General features: G+C 40.0%; 1 protein-coding gene across 6 annotated transcripts in view; it reads right to left on the bottom strand.

Moving 5' to 3' along the window:
- Positions 1-7,154: 7,154 nt before the first annotated feature.
- The window catches only part of LOC143501909 (NACHT, LRR and PYD domains-containing protein 3-like), a 70,131-nt gene continuing 59,378 nt past the window's right edge, over positions 7,155-17,907 (bottom strand). For 5 of the 6 annotated variants that reach the window (XM_076995068.1, XM_076995069.1, XM_076995071.1 and 2 more), the window contains 3 exons: positions 13,933-14,097; positions 13,075-13,121; positions 7,155-12,940 (listed from right to left, as the gene is read on the bottom strand). In XM_076995068.1, coding sequence (XP_076851183.1) covers positions 12,399-12,940; positions 13,075-13,121; positions 13,933-14,097 — 754 coding nt within the window. In that variant the 3' untranslated portion in view covers positions 7,155-12,398. The remainder of the gene's footprint in view (positions 12,941-13,074; positions 13,122-13,932; positions 14,098-17,907) is intronic. The other variant, XM_076995073.1, reaches the window with a different exon arrangement.

The following is a 17,907-nucleotide window of genomic DNA, read 5'->3' as shown; positions in this document are numbered from 1 at the left end:
GCCACCTCACACAGTAATCAATCAATCAACCACACCTGTCACCCAGCCTACTGGAGATCAGCTCACACAGGTCTGTTAGTTCAACAGATCTTAAGGGCTGTCTGCTGAGTCTCTTCTATTTAGTGGTGGAGCCAAAGCGGTGGCAATTACCATCCCCAACAGAGCCCTTGCCACCCACTGGAAATGGTTATTTTAAAATATAATACTTGGGAGATCGGCAAAGATTTGCGGGGGAAATTTCCGAGTGTCCCTGAACGCAGCCCGACACAGTAGCAGCTTACGTGTTGCTCACTGACGCTGTTCACTGGTTAAACTGACGTGTTCCTGCTTGATCTAAAACACACCCGCGGCATTACAGTACACCACTGAGGAGTTTTGTAGGTATTTACAATATTTTACCGCTGTATTTCATTCCTAATGAGAGGTGGCACTTTTCATACATTTCTAAAAATAAAAAAATGGTTGTGCACCGCTCCGTAGTGACTCGTTTATTATTTAAATTAGCCATGATAGATCGTGTTTTAGACAGATTCTTTGAGCATATGTTTTAATGCACATGCTGCCCTGTAATGTTTTATTCATTTAGCAAGCCTTTATCTCCCAGCTATTGCTTGAAATGTGTGTGGTAAGTATATGTGGAAAAACTATTGTTGTTAGTGTGAGACAGCAATTTTAGTTGTAATTTTAGAGACCATTATGTGTTAATGCATCATTTATATTGAGCGTCTTTTTATTTTGACATGGGGGGCATGGCTGGATTACTGACCGGGCCAGTGGGGCCAGCGCCCAGGGGCCCTTGAGGTCAGGGGGGCCCTGGCCAAAAACTTTTTGCAATGCCTATCAACATTTATGGTACAATATATTTTTATTTCCGAGGGCCCTCCATTTTAAGGATCCTCTGACTATTAGGGACTTTGACCCCAGGGCCTCTTGGGGGCCCTAGCCATGCTTTTGGGCCCTAGCCATGCTTTTGGGGGCCCTAGCTATGCTTTTGGGCCCTAGCCATGCTTTTGGGCCCTAGCCATGCTTTGGGGGGCCCTAGCCATGCTTTTGGGCCCCTTAGGAAAATGGATGAGGCGTTGTGGCACTGCTCTGACTTCGACTTATGGCTATTAGGGGTCCTAGGAAAGAGGGGGGCATATTTTTAGAGGGCCCTGGTTATGAGAGCCCCTACCAGGGGGCCCTAGAGAAGAGCAGGGCATTCCATTAGAGGGCCCTTGATCACGAGGGCCCATGCTACAGGGCCCTTGACTTCCATAGAAGTCGTTTACCATGGCTCCTTGACTTTCTAGGGACCTACAAATTCAGGCCCTTACTTAATGCTTCTGAATTTGTATTGTTTCAAAATTATGTTCAATTTCTCTTAAGCGCAGAGACACAAATTAATTTAGCAATTTTGCAATTATTTAAATTTAAGACAAGCAATTTGTCTGATGAATGCTATCTTTGACACTGATTAAATTGAGTGAATTTGGCCAAGGGTGTGATTTCACTTATGTGAAAACAAGCCATTTGACTAGTTTCATGTTTCCCCTTTAATAAACAACAGTAAAGAGACCAGTGGTCACTCTAGTTCTGAAGGAAAATTTCAATTAAAAAATTAATTGAATTAATTAAAATTAGTTAATTAATTTTAAATTAATTAAAATTAAAATTGCGCGTGTGTGAGCGTGCGCGTGTGAAACAAAAAATAATGCGCGTGAGTGTGCGCATGTGTGAAAAAAAAGTGTGCGTGTGAAAAAATTATATATAAAAGTGCACGCGTGAAAAAAATATATAAAAAATGGCTGTGAAAAAAGTGCGTGTGAAAAAAAAGTGCGTGTGTGAAAAAAAATAAATAAAATTGCGCGTGTGAGCGTGCGCATGTGAAAAAAAAAATGTGTATGAAAAAAAAGTGCGCGTATGAAAAAAATAATAAAATTGCGCGTGTGAGCATGCGCGTGTGAAACAAAAAATAATAAAATGTGCGTGTGGAAAAAAAAATTTAAATGTGCGTGCGCGTGTGGAAGAAAGTGCGCGTGTGAAAAAAAAGGGCGCGTGTGAAAAAAATATATAAAAAAATGCGCGCGTGAAAAAAATATATAAAAAATGGCTGTGAAAAAAATAATAAAAAATGTATGTGAAAAAAGTTCGCGTGTGAAAAAATAAATAAAATTGTGCGTGTGAAAAAAATATATAAATAAAATGCGCGTGTGAAAAAAATAATAAAAAATGCGTGTGTGAAAAAAAAGTGCGCGTGTAAAAAAAAATAATTACAAAATAATAAAATAAAGTGCGCATGTGTGAAAAAAATGTGTGCGCGTGTGTGAAAAGGGTGGGGGGGGGGGGGGGACCTTTGCCCAGGGGCCCAGACTACCCTTAATCCGTCCTTGATGGGGGGGTTGGTCTCCCTTTGTGTTCGGTGGATTGCTCCTGCTTGCTAGGTGGATTAAAAAGTTAAATAGTCCCGTCCATTTGCTGTAGTGTTGATTTTTGTTTGTTGGATACGTCCTTCGTTAAGAAGCTGGAGTTTATTTTAAACTCCCACGCCTTACATTAGTTTTATAATGACAAATGTAAGTAAGCTACAGGGTCGCCACCCGTCCCGTAGAATACGGAATCCTAGTGATGGCAAAACGAGGCTTCATGAACCAATGGGGCTTTCCAGCTCAAAGGTTCACCAAAAGGTTCATTACCCGAAGCCTCGTTGACTCGTTCTCACTAGTGACACCTGCTGTGCAAAAGGATACTACGGATGCTACGGACCGATGTGTCCTGCTGGCGCTACTGTCACCGTCTCCTAGCAACAGACGTCACACCACACACCTGTCACCCGCCTCTGACAAAATGTCTTCTGCTACACCGACACTGCACCACGTGTCCAAAACGAAAGCGTTTCCTCTTTAGGTAAAAATGTCAACAGGGTTCTCGAAGAGAGTCTGCAGGATGTAACTCGTACAAAAAGTATTGAATTTTATTAATGACTAATTGCTTTCTTGATCACCCTTTTACAAAAAAACACAACATAAAGTGCGAGTCTGGCAACTTGGGCCATGTTGGTCACGGCCTGTGGTGGGCCTCCCTTATTATAATTTGTGAAGGGTGGCAACCCTATTAGGCTATGTCATATGAAGTTTTATTAATTTATTTTTGAGAATTTGTTTTTAGTCATATTCTGGGCTCTGAGTTTAAATTTACATGTTCACTGTTCATGGTGTCGTTTAACGTCTTGTTTGGTCATGGCAAGTCTTCAATAATTTGAGTGTGTGTGAGAAAATGTTTGTTTCCTTTCGTTCATCATTTGTATATGGACCCCTCTGATAAAGCCTTGCTCATCCCTTGAAAAATTCTAGCTCTGCCACTGCTTCTATTCCTCCTCCTCTACAGTCTTGAGTTCTGTCTTCACACTCTTGTGTCCTCATCACTCTTCCTTAGTTGGAAGATGTTTTTAGCAGTTTTAATCATGTCAGCCCTTTCCCCTGACATCTTTATTCGCTGAGGTTCTCTGTGCTGGTATCACACTGGCTTGGTCACCTTGAGGATGATGCTTTGATCTCTTCAATAGGAGTTTTGGGGTTGAGGTTATGGGCGTCTCCTGTAATCATCCCCCTCGGCCAGCTGGAATCAAACATCTACAGTTCTACTACCAGAGCAGTTCTGGTTCCTCATTGGTGGAAAAGGGTCGACCTAGTGCTTAGTGGTTGATCTTGTGTTGCTATGACACCTCATCTGCTTCCATTGTGAGCATGCTCCCATCTGACTGAGTACTTCAGTCATATATAGTGCGTGTATATAGTATAGCGCTTGCACAGCTGACAATGGACCCCTGTTTGACTCTGTATGTATTTCCTGTGCTGGATGACTGACAGTGTCCAGATATGCTGCATGTCTGTAACTGTCCTGTGTGATTCTGTAACTATCCTGTGTGACTGTGTCACTGTCCTGTTCTGTATATGTACGTGCAGGGCCGACCCTTCCATTAGGCAATATAGGCAAATGCTAGGGGCGCTGTCTGTCCAGGGGAGCGCTTGCGTGCATGCGTTTTTTAACGCATAATCAATTAATAAATGTGAAAATAAGTAAAGTCCAGATAATCATAATTTAATTGTTTAATAATATTAGTCAAATTTATAATGGAGGAGAGAACAGTGGACAATCCCTAATTTATTAACTTTATCAGGTACAGAGTAAAAAAAATAACCCCAGACTTATAAAGGAGGATTTGCAAGTATGAAGTCTTCTAAACTCATGGACTAGTCATTTGTTTTATATAATATACAATATATTATGTTTAAATTAAGGTTTAAGTTAAGGTTTTAGGCATGTGTGGGGAAATGCAAAGTAAGAATGGTTTAAAAACAGAAGATGTGTTAATTGATGTGTTGATAGATGTGTTTGTAGATATGTTAAGTTTATTTTTCTCAATTAACAAAATGAATGAAATAAAGTCAACTCTAAATTAGAGGTGTCAATTCCAGGTTCAGAAAGTAAAAGTCCTCACCAGGATTTTGCTCAATTATACTATACAGGTGATAATGAACTGTGAGAATTGTATTCATGCACCTCGTATGTATATACCCAGTCATTATAAATAATTATTAACTGTGGTCTCTGATCATCTCAACATTCAGATTGATCTTTTACCTCCACATGGAAAGATAAGTGTCACTGGTGCATGAAAGTGACTCCCATGGATCTGAGGAGCACAGATGTTCCCTCCTGTCTGAGCTGTGATGTTGGTCTGATTTGTGATGTTGGTCTGGACTGGAGGCCTCCATCTTCTAATCAGACGTTACTTCACCAACACAACTAAACATCAACTTATGAGGATGGCGTTAAAAAAATAAGTTAGTGTCTCACATGTATGAAATAGCGCCACCCAGAGTATGACACAGGCCAGTGTGTCTCACAGTCTGTTTATTGATTGATGTCTGCAGTCAGTTATTAAACAAATATTATATAGTAAGCAAAACAGCAAAGCATATTTTATTATTTTAACAATGCCTGATCTGTGTGATTAAATACAGCAGAGTGAATTTACTATTTTATTTATGTGTATAAATTAAATAGTGTATAATTGGCAGAGATGCTCACAAGTCATTTTTTGCAAGTCCAAGTCAAGCTACTTGTACTTGTTTTGTACCCAAAACTTATTATGAATGGTGGAACAGAAGCGAGCGTCCTCACCAGCGCCGCCATGATCGCGATGTTTTGCGGCGCGCGCAGCGCCTGGTTCGCGTGAGGTGTATGGAGTCGCGCGCAACGGTCACTTGCGAAATACTTGACGCGTCGCAATACCCGTCGCTGCAGAAGCAAAAGTCCAGTGGGTGGAGCTGGATCTTAGATCCAACTCCTCCCACCATCGTGTTTTTATTGGTCTGAAGTAATTACACTACGCAGAGTTGTATCAGATCAGCCATTCAAATCACTGTTGCCGTCCTAAATTGCTATTATTATTTACTCACATGCCGTTCATTTGTGAATAATCACGAATGTGAAAGTAGTTCATAATAAACCAATTTTCATCTCGCTAATGTTAGTAACTAGTTTCCTTTGGTGATTAAACTAAATCTGACTATTTCAGTTTGCACGAACAACCACTGTTAAGTTTATCTAATCTAGGTGTCTAAGTAAGTGACGGTAAAAACTGATGTTAGAAGACGAGCGATTAGCTAAACAGAATACAGATGTATTAAATACTTATGTATGTTTTGTTCTTCATATTGGACATAAACTGTTAAATTAATTCGTGTTTGCTGTAGTTACTTAAAATTTGTAATGGTTGTGCTGTTCGGTACCGCATGGACACTTCGAGGGGGATTGTTATTCAGTAGTGTGTGCATGTAACGGCCATGATCCTCATTAACCAGTTCACTGAAAAACTAATATAATGCTATTTATATTTTTCCATCCATCTATAGATGCATATCACGGTTTTGAAAAAAGGACAGACGCTTTCAGTTGTGCAGTGCACTACATGTTGCAGTAAATACCACTGTCCATTCTGCACACCTGAAGTGTACCGTCCTAACGAAAAAAGTAATTTTTATTAAAGGTAAAAAAAAATGAAATAGTAGACTACATATTTAAGAAATGTACTGTACTTTATTATGTTGGCAATCACAGATCATAATTCCTGTCCACTTTTACGTTTTCTTGTAAACTTAAAAAAACGTGCATTGTGTTATTTAAATAACATTCAAAGAACATTTTGATCTTTAAACGGTAAAAGGGTGAATTTACTGGATTTCTATTTCCTGGTCGAAAAATGTAAGCGACACGTAGGAGGAGTTGGATTAGATGCAGCTCCGCCCCCTGGACCGACCAATAGAAACTATGGATGGTGGGAGGAGTTGGATCTAGATCCAGCTCCACCCCCTGGACTTTTGAATCTGCAGCGACGGGTACTTGTCGCAACCGGCGCGAGGGTCCGCGCGCCGAAAATGTTACGTCAGCGGGAAGTAAAAAGCATACAGTCAGGCGGAGAAAAGGTTGTCAAATTAAACACAAAAGAACATTACAAATAAAAGATTGTTCACGAGTCTCAAATCACGAGTCCAAGTCGAGTTGCAAGTCTTTTGAATGCAAGTCTAAGTCGAGTCTGAAGTCACTGTATATGCGACTTAAACTAAAGTTAATTTCTATCAGCCAAACAGAAATAACTCGAATTTAACTAAGAAAGGAAGATGAGCTTGACTTTAAAGACGATGAAAACAAAAGTAAGTTTGACGACGACACAGACTAAATAAAACACTTTCTCGAGAAATAAATTATAACGAAGATCTTCTAGAGCAGACCTGCAATACAACTGTGACGCTTTTATTTTGAAAGCGCTACGTTTTTGTTAATTCCGTGTGGATGAACGTGCTTGTGTGTGAGCTGTGCAAGAAACACTGTAGGTGATCAACGACAAGTTAAGAGTGAACGTAGCACGCGACTCCGCACCCCTTGCACGAACCTCCGCGAACGGCGGAACATTTACGTGACAAATTATAATTGTGAATTGTGTTCCAGGTTTGAAAAGTGCTGGAAATTGGCTAAAGTACTTGAAAATGCTTGAAATTGTAAGTATATTTCGATTCACAACAAATAGCTGACTGAACAGGGCAGTGTTAATTTCGTTGACGAATAATTTTCGTCATAGTTTTCGTCAACAAACCTTTTTTCATGACGAAAACGAGACGATAACTAAATTAAAACTATACGAAGGGATAAAAACGATGACGAAATTAAAGGACATTTTCGTCAACGAATAAAAACGAGACGAAAATATTGTCCAGCGACGACATTCAATCAGACCTGATTTAGTTTTGTGAAAGGTAGGGATAAGTTAAGAAGAGATCCAACCGTAACTACTTTAGCGTACACGGAGAGGCGGGACAAACCGGGTAACCATCCAATCAGAACTAACGTCTTCACATCGCGCAGAACCCGTTAGGACAAAACCAGCGCGTGAACTGTGGTCACTCATGAAATTAAACTCGAAGTTAACTCGACAATGTCAGCAGGGAGAAAGATGAGCGGCGATATATGGACACATTTCTCCTTTGACTTTGAGAAAAACAAGATGCTGTGTAAACCATGAGGAATGATGATGTCGGGACAAATACGACAAATGAAACGACATCTGCGGGCTATGGCATTGTTTTACGGCGCCCAGTTTTATATAGAATGTAATATGCATTGTTCGTAAACTCCATATGTTTTCAGGTAGAGCGGACCTACTGGTCATCAATGTTTTGTTATTGTTATGCTCAATAACTATAAGTTCAGGTCAATAGAGTTGTTTGGAAATTTGTTTTTGTATATATTGCACATACAAAAAATAATATTCTGTAACTGGTTAATAAATGTTTCATTTTGTGCAAGTGTATATAATGACTACTACACCATTTATATTTTAGTCAACTAAATTATTTTGATATTATTCGACTAAATTCCAATGATAATTAGTCGACTAAAACTAGACTAAGACTAAAAACAAATCAATGACTAAATTATGACTAAAACTAAATTACATTTTAGTCAAAAGACTAAGACTAAAACTAAATCCAAAATTGCTGTCAAAATTAACACTGGAACAGGGGGTATTCCAGAAAGCGGATTCAGTGATGAAACCGGGTAAGTAAACTCAGAGTTAACGAAAACTCAGGGTTTTCCGTTCCAGAAACCGAGCTTAGAGAGTATGGAGGACGAAAGTTGACAAAGAACCTGAGTCAGCTGGGAAATATTGAAATGGACCTTGAAAGTGCCGTAGAAGTGCTTTAAAGCTAGGTTTGTAACTTCGCGCGCACGCCGCGCCTCAGTGCGATGGACAAAGTCATGTTTGCAGGGTTCATACACCTTTACAAGGTGGAATTAAAGCATTTGTACGTCACTTTCAAGGTCCATTTCAATATTTCCCAGCACGTTAAACTTAATTAAGTTAAATATTTATACATATACTCGAAATGATTCAAAATAATTCGCTTTTTTATCACATTCTTTAATGGTTGTTTAAAGTCTTCACATTCTCCCATGTTTCGTCCTGGAATTACAAGAGGCTCGTATTTGTTAATGTAATACTAGAAAACTGTTCATTCAGATGGCTATTTGTTGTGAAACGAAGTAGTAACAATTTCAAACATTTTCAAGTATTTAGCCTAAATTCCAGCACTTTTCAAATCTGAAAAAAAAGCAGCATTAAAATTGGTCAGGTAAATGTTCCTTCCATTGTTTTTGAGGGGTGTTTCTTTATACTAACACACATCGTTTCGGAGAACACTACACAGAATGTGAAGCGGCAAGTATAAACGCCTCCACCGTTTGCGGAAGTTCGTGCGAGGTGGGCGGGGCCACCGTAATGACGTCATTTTTATTTGTGTGGCCCTCTGACACAATTCAGGTTTCTCATGTGGCCCCTTGTAAAAATTAATTGCCCACCCCTGTTCTAGAGGTTGGACAAAGTTCGAACTTAATTGCGGGCTCTTGACATCACTCCAACTCCTGAATTCACTCGAGGGACACCTTTTAAGCAACATTTAGGGGCGTGACTGTAGTTCCCCATGAGTTGCTATTCTGGTGATCATTGGACTCTGATTCCTGAATATGCATAATCTCTGAGGTAATCTGAGAAAGAGAGAGAGAGAGGAGAAGGGAAAAGAGGGAGAGAAGGGGGGTTTGTGACCCTGCCCGTATCTCATAGGTTTAGGTAATAGGAGACAAAAGCAGACTATTACAATTTCAAGACAATTGGAATTCTCTTATTCCTAAATAAATTGATTTGTATGCTCTGCCTAAATAAGTATTAATTTGACTCTACCAGCCTATACATTGAGCCATTATTAATTTCCACTTCTGGACACTGAATGACACATAATGCACAGACAGGTATGAATATGAGGTCACAAAAGCACATATGAACATGTTTACACTTGGTAAGTGACACAATACATGTATATGCCTACTATAGCACATTACATGTTGATACTCGGATAGATATATAAATCTTAATTAGACATTACACTGGACTACAAGTGTATTGATAGATCTCAAATAATGTAGCACATGGATGAAATGAATATCCATCCATTATCCGAACCGCTTAATCCCACTAGTCGGGGTCACGGGAGCCAATCCCAGCAACTCCGGGCGAAGGCAGGGTACACCATGGGCAGGTCGCCAGTCCACCGCATGGCCAACACACGCGCACACCTACAGGCAATTTAGAGTGATCAACCAACCTAACACGCATGTCTTTGGACTGTGGGAGGAAACCGGAGTACCCGGAGAAAACCCACACAGGAACAGGGAGAACATGCAAACTCCACACAGAGCAGCCCAGACCGAGAATCGAACCCAGACTGCCTTGCTGTGAGCCGACGGCGCTAACCACCACACCACCATGCCGCCACCAAAATGAATATTTGTCAAGTTAATTAATAAGTTATTGTTCCCATTTTAATTGCATATGTAGATACGAACTACAATACCCTGTATCCATATGTAACTTAGAGGTTCCAGTTCTATTGTTCTCTAGACCAGTGATTCTCAACTGGTGGGTCGCAACCCAAAAGTGGGTCGCGGACATGTTCTGGGTGGGTCGCGGACAGTTTGTAAAAAAAATTAATATGCTACTCTTCAAATTTTGTACTCACCTTTTATCCTGAAAAAAGACAGAAAGGCACCCGTCAGACATGCCAGGGCTCCAGATTGCGACTAAAATCGTCGCAATCGCGACCATAAATTTAAATTTGCGAGTAATATAATTATTTCACTCCCCATCAACAAATGCGTGAATCTGATCACCAGCGTGACTCGCAAAGCAGCGGAGTGCTAATCGCTAATCGTTGAAAATGGCCAAGCGAAAAATATCGCATTTTTTCATCTCTTTTTTCATTTTTTCATCGCATTTTTTCATCTCTGTCGGACCAGAGACCGTATCTCTGTGTCGGACCCAAAGAGGACACACTTCTTTATAACTGTACATAGTTTTAAGGTAATTTTAATGGGATCTAAAGTCACTCGTATGCATACTAGTAAAGTTTGTTTCACGTTCACATATTCTTAATTCTTTCTTCAATAACTTTGACAGTATTAGCAAAAGTGCCAGAATATGAAAATTCTTATTTCTGGCAACTAAGACAAACATCTACAACTTTGTTTACGTCAGGAATAGACGTATTTTAAATAGCAGACAACATGTTATTTTAAATGTGCAACTTTCACCACTGCAACATCTAAGGCACCGTCTACAAATTACCTTAACACGGACGCAAGGGGCTGTCGTGAAGGCCCCAGAGCACTACATACTCTGTTTTTTGAAATAATTTCAATAGCTTTTAAAAGGTCCTTCATAAGACCACCAAACAAGTTGTATTACATAAATGTAGGTGTATGGCAACCTACAACTTTTTTTTCTTTAATGGGTCGCGACTTAATGACAATGAGAAAAAGTGGGTCCCGGGCTGAGACCAGTTGAGAACCCCTGCTCTAGACTTTGCGTGCTCCTTGCTTCAGTTGAATGGATGTTCTGCTGTAGGTAGGTCAAGCAGAGAGCGCACCGGTGTTCATGATTTATTAAAAAAAAAATATATATATATATATACATAATACATATACTTAGAGACAATTACAGCTATCAATGAGTTGTAATACTATTCAGGGTCACAATAATTTTCCTTTTTGATATTCATTCACTACATTTGATGCATTATTTTACGACGCCATGAGACCTTATTGGCATAAAACCCGCACTATATATGCTAGACAGCGGTGTGAGTTGTAAAACAAGCTAATTTCTTGTCAACATCGAATCGCACAATCTCTGAACTGTCTTGTGAATGTGGAGATGATATGGCTAGTTTTTTTTTATGTAATCACTATACGATCACAGTTTTCTGTTATTCTGGTTTTATTTTCTTGTCAACTTTATTAGCTTCTTTTGTATGAATGTCTGTATGAGTTTTGATGCTAATTATTATACAGATTAACTCAGTTGAATGAGTTCTACGGATGTTCTGCTGTAGATGTTCTGCTGTAGGCAATAAAATCGGAGAAAGAAGCCAACCAGAGCCTGCCGAGTCTGAGTTCAAGCTGCACAAGACACACATCATTACATAAATGAATAGGAGACTGTATCCTGGATGTCCCTCCACAGAACCTAACTCCTCTCCTCTGGGCCACAGCCAGCACAGTCAATGCAATTAATTTTCCTTCCACTGGGAGTTTAAAATCTCATAGATTTTACAGGCTGGAGAAATGTCAACATCAAGTGGAGGGGAAGCTTCACCTACAGCTTCTAGATTGTTATGAAGATAAAATGAGACAAGATAAGATCAAAATATGACAAGATAAGCAATTAATCCCTCACTGGGGACATTCAGTGTTTACAGCAGCAGAGAGTCACAAGTGCACTCAGTAGTAAATTCTAAGAAAAGGAGAAGCAATAAACACTATACAATATAAAATAAAAAATGAATAACAATGAAGAGTTTTCAGATTATTTACACTAATGAAAAAAATAATTCCTTGCTATGAAAACAATTTTTTTAATCACAAAAACCCATTTGCACTGCATTTCAGTCCACAAAATGACTTATTAACATAATTTCTGTGATTTTCTCATTAGCTCAGTGAGAAATGTTAATCAGGTTGAGGCAGCTGATATCACTCTCTCATGCTGATTAAATTACAATAGCAGAGTGGTTGCTTCAAAGGGGGCTGGTGCTTGAAAGTATTGTCTCCTTCTGTTACCCATGGCTATCTCCAAGGAAACATTGTTTTTCATATTTTTACTTGGTTACATTAGTTCTAATAAAGACCTTATGTACATGTTATTTAGACATCTATACAGTGTTCTTTACTAAAAAACTTTATGAAGCACTTGCCTACACATGTGTTTGTAGAGGAGTGTGTAGGTTGATTTTGGACACAAGAAGTTATTCTATCTTATACAGACATACTGAGGATTCACAATCACAAATCCAAAATCCTGCATAGAGGGGCTCAGTGAATGTGGAGTGGAATGTGTGTAAGAGGGTCAGTGTGGGTGTGTGAGAGGAGACGCTGTAGAAGGACAGAATGCCAGCCGGCCAGTCCAGATACACTCCTACTCTGTTGGACCTGGAGGAGGGGGCTGATATGGCCGTGCATGTTTCATTATGCCAAACACAGAATCTGTTATGAGAGCTGTAGAGCATCCAGGACTTTATATTCCGTCCAAAGCCACTGTGTCTACCGCCTCCTTTCCTCTGGATACCTTTATATGTCACTGCAATAGCAGCCCTCTCCCCAGTCCACTCAGCCTCCCAGTAACAGTGTCCACACAGACTCTCTCTACAAAGAACCTGCTGCAAGGTATCAAACCTCTCTGGATAATCAGGGTATGACTTCCTCTCCACACAGGTGACCTTCCTGTTCCCCTCAGTCAGTGAGAGACTAGCGTGTGCTGTGTCTGGGTCCAGCGTCAACTCACATGCATCTGCACACAAGTAGAGACATTAGAGGAGAGGACAGAACACAGTCCATGTGTGTATTCATGAGTCCATGACATTTAACACACTGACTGTATTCATGTGTGTGTTGATAACATTTAACAAACTGAATGCTGCTCACATTTTCTTGGGCCCGGGTTGATTCTGATCTTCCCTGCATACTTCATTCTAAAGTAATTAAATAAAAGACCCACAAACTCATTTAAGGTACCCATTGTATTGACATTTAATGTCAGTGTTAAGACAATTAAGACCTCAAATAGGGCATTTCATTGTACAAGATGGAACTGAAAGTCACTCTATGCTGGGTAGAATCATGACATACACACACACAGGAACAACAGCTCAGCACATATAAAATGTCTAATTTATTAATTAACTTCCTCTTGGTCTCTCTGTTTTATTTCTCTCACACACACAAACATTTTATATCATTTGTTTACATATGTGTGTTTCCAAGATACCAAACTGACACTAAAGAAGTAAAGCAAACTAATGTTGGGGACACTCCAAACTGAGACCGAAGAACAAACGCTAACTAATGCTGGGGACACTAAACTGAGACAGAAGAATAAACACTAACTAAAGCTGGGGACACTCCAAACTTAGACCGAAGAACAAATGCTATCTAATGCTGGGGACATTCCAAACTGAGACCGAAGAACAAACGCTAACTAATGCTGGGGACACTCCAAACTGAGACCGAAGAACAAACATTAACTAATGTTGAGGACTCTCCAAACTGAGGCCGAAGAACAAACATTAACTAATGCTGGGGACAAACAAACAAGCACTGAAGAACACTACTTTTTTCTGTTATTATTCCTGTTCCTTCTTAAATATTTTGTGTTTGTTTATTACTGATTTTACTGAATTTTAGCCAGATTGCTACAATTCTGTCAGGGCAAATAGAGGAGAACTGATTTGAATTAACATCTCAGAGAAAAAGCCAGAGAGAGTTCTACACAGGTCTACATACCTGAGGTTGGAGTGTGTATCCTTCAGTCTAGCAGAGAGCAGCTTCACTCCCGACTCTCCTGGGTGGTTGTAGGTCAGATCCAGTTCTTTCAGGTGTGAAGGGTTTGAGTCCAGAGCTGAAGCCAGAGAAGAACAGCCTTCCTCTGTTATCATACAACCTGACAATCTGCAGAAAGGAGGGAAAATATGTCAGTGAGATGCATGTCCAGTGCAGCCTACATGGGACAGCTAGAAAGGCTAGTTACCGCACCATGGGTTTTAAAATAAACAAAGTTTAGTCTCATATACATGTCTCACCTATGAACTTATAACATCAAATGCCCCTCAACATTAATAAAGGTCTAATAATAATACAATAATCTAATAATAATCCACCTAATCACCATAACATTTACATTTACAATTTAACAACATTTCCAAGTTATTGACTGTCATACATAGCTTACAGCTGCAGTTGTCACCAACAGTGACCATCCACTGTGCAAAATGCATATTCATCAAAATAAAAATACAGGCGTTACATTCAGAAGTCCCTTCCAGCCACCGTAATCAGCCATTCCACTCTGTGTAATTTTCTTGTGGTGCAACTTTAGAGATGAGAGCCAGTTCATTAACAACAGTGCTATGTAGTATTATGTCCAATAACAAAAGTGCTATGTACTTTATGTTCTATAACAATAGTTCTTTACTCTTTTATGTCCAATAATACACTAAGCTGAAGTTCTGTAGTGTGTGCTCAACACAGCAGCTTGTTCATTCACTCATGTATCATGTCTTTATTCCCAAAGACAAAACTAGAAGCTACTAATGGCGGTGGAAGTTTTATGCTATTTCTTAAACAACTGACACACACAGGGCGGTTCTACCATTCTCCGTTCATGATTTTACAGCAACAAACCCAAAACTTGGGTTTCTCCTTACCATAACCATCATTTCTAGCCAAAAGCTAATAATAACCATCATCCTGTCCTTAACCTTGACTCTAATCCTAATCATGACCTTAACATCAATCAGTTGAATTGAGCATTCTTGATTAATCTACCTGTCACGTTGTGGGGGGGCCCCCTGCCGGTCGCCCCCGTTTACAGCGGCAGCTGTCCTGTTTTGGTCATGTAATGTTCGTCCCTCAGGTGGGCGGGACCCGTGATCCGTCTCACCTGAGGGTCATTTGTTCGTCTATATATGTCTTGTCTTTGTACCAGTTGACTGCTGGTTATTATTTCCTTAACACTAGAAGTCCCTGAAATTTCAACCACCCCCCTGAAGTCCCTAAAGAGGGTCCAAAGAACCTTAGTCCAAACTGACACCTCTGGTGGCTCCAATTAACATCCATTCATTTGCAAAAGTGTCCACTGCCTGAGGAATCAGCAGGGGGGAGAAGAGCTGAACTTGCCTCCAGTGTTATGTAAATGAGGCGTGTGTCAGGTATGGGTGGTTCCTGCTGAAAGCTTGCACCTCCTTGGCTGCCATATGAGACTGTGCAAGATCTCTTGCAATAAGTCTCCTCATCTACAGAACCATTTGTTTGAGATTTGATTTGTGAAAGGTTGAAATAATGTGAAATTGACACAAACATAATATTTGAATTATAATGGCATATAAGTGGCATATTGATTAGTCAAAATGGCTCTGATATTTTTAACCTTATTTTAAGTAGTTTTGTCTTTTGAAAAACTGCTAATAGGTATAAATGTTTTTACATAAATGTATACAAAAAACCCTCAGCTACTTAAAATAGAATAATATTATTGAGCAATTTTAACTTATCAAGATCAAGATTTTGCAGTGTGTGTCTTCCAAATACAGCCATAACCAGCAAACAAAAATAAGAAATTTAGGAAATCTTACCAAAAGAGATTTCACTACTACAGATTTTCACTACTCTCTGAAAACTAACAATGTGTTGTGTGTGACGTTTGTGACCCTAGGCTTGAAAATTGCTTCATATGGGCTTTTCAAACTTTTTTTTTGGCCCACCTCCAACCTTTCACCTTTGGAGGACAACTTTGTTTTCATGTAAGGATCAAAAGAAAACAATTCTGTATAATACAGTACAATAGTGCTAAAAAAAATTGGGGTTAGGTGAACCATACAGGACAGGAGAGAAAACAGGAGGAGAGAAAACAAGGGGAGAGAAAGTAAAAAGGGAAAAGACAGAAGAGCAGAAAAACCAGCTCAAATGACCACTGCAATGATTCACCAACTGCTGCTACTAAATGAAGAGCAGAAAGTAAGACATACAGCACAAATGACTGATGTATGTGTGTGTGAGTGTGTGTGTTTATGTAAGTGCAACATAGGATAAATGTACATAATGTACTTATTAGCAAGGCCCCAGAGGCCAGAGGCAGGCAGAGAAAGACCAGGGAACCCCACCCGCCCACGGCCCCTCCAGGATCATGTCCAAAGCCTGCTGTGTACTGGAAACCTTTGCTATCCTTGCTTCTCAGTCAACAGAGTAAGTGAAATGTGGGGTGACATGGATTTTCATCCACATGTAGGTGGCTACAGTCATCTTTCTCTTTATTATAAAACTGACAGACATTATTTGAACTATAATTCCAAAACATATCAAGTCTACCTCCTTTGTACTAATTTTGGATTTTTTTCTCACTGCAAAAGGTGACATGATTATTGGTCAAAATAGCTAAAGTTCAGATTTCTCTGAAAGGGTCTTTTCTTCTCCGTCTGAGTCAATGGATCAACATAGCTCACACTATCACCCATCCCCCCGTCTACCTAGAAATGGCTGCATGACAAAGGATGGCCTCATGGGATGCAAAACACCTCAGCACTGGCTTTGGCAGGCTCAGGTTGAAATGTAGTAATGTTAGTAATGTTTTTCTTCTAAAAAAGAAAAGTGGGTTCAAAATAACAATTTTTGAAAAAAATGACCAAATTAATTGTGATGATCCACCTCAAAAAAGGTCATGCAAAAGTCTGTAAGCTGGTCCTGAGTGTGTCTGCCCATCCCCCAGCTGCATTGTTGTGCAGGGGACATGCATAAGGTGAGAGAGGCAGTCAGAGGGCCTGGCTGAGAGCAGCAGCTACAGAGGACATGATGTAAGTTTAGAAATATATACAATAAAGTTGAAATGTTCTCAACAGAGCACTCACATACAATTATCCACTCTGTCCGCCACTCCCTCATTTGGGGAGAAAGCTACACTATTGTGGCTATTCCCCACTTTAGACAATTTAGACAATTTTTAATCATGGAGGGGTCTGAAATTTTCGTCTTAGGTGCATGTCCTCACTGTATTGGAGTATTTTATTGTCTGAGTGAAAGAGAAACAAAATGGGGTCACTAAAGTGGGAATAGCCACAATACTGTAGCTTTCTCTCCAAATGAGGGACTGGCAGACTGGGTAGATAGTTGTATGTGAATGCTCTGATGAGGACACTCATGAACAATTGTGCAAATGTGAGATGTGTCGACTGCTACAGATACACGTGTGGCAAATGTACCAGGGAGATACACTGGCAGTGCCAGGCATGTTCTGACAGACTGCTGAGTGACTGCTGAAGTGCTAGTCACACAAGAAGGACATGCCACTCACACACACACACAGCCCTGCACTGCAGCCTATTGTAAATATGTGTGGAATTGTTTTATTCCTTGTATTTTTTGTATAATTTTATGGCAATAATAAAAAGCATGGAACATAATTATTATTCCGACTCAGAACCAGAATATGACTCTGGCGATCGCCCCGATCCACCGCCCTGGCCACCGCGCGCCCCCGCTAACGTGGGCATGGCATGGGCAACCAGTTCAGCGGGAGTTGAAATTACTCCCCCTGATGTCACAGCTTTGCGGGGGATCTTAAAAATGCTGCCCGATCCGAATTCGGACCCCGTACGGTTCACTCAGACATTGGTTCGGTTAACCCGTAATCAGCAATTGGGTGGACCAGATTATCGGTTTATACTGTCCCAAGCCATGGGAGATGAGTATGATGAAGACCACCTTATC

Source organism: Brachyhypopomus gauderio, unplaced genomic scaffold (genome assembly GCF_052324685.1).
Source record: "Brachyhypopomus gauderio isolate BG-103 unplaced genomic scaffold, BGAUD_0.2 sc179, whole genome shotgun sequence".
NCBI classification, from domain to species: domain Eukaryota; kingdom Metazoa; phylum Chordata; class Actinopteri; order Gymnotiformes; family Hypopomidae; genus Brachyhypopomus; species Brachyhypopomus gauderio.
The sequence above is the reverse complement of the archived record's forward strand: the minus strand, read 5'-3'. Positions and strand labels throughout refer to the sequence as shown.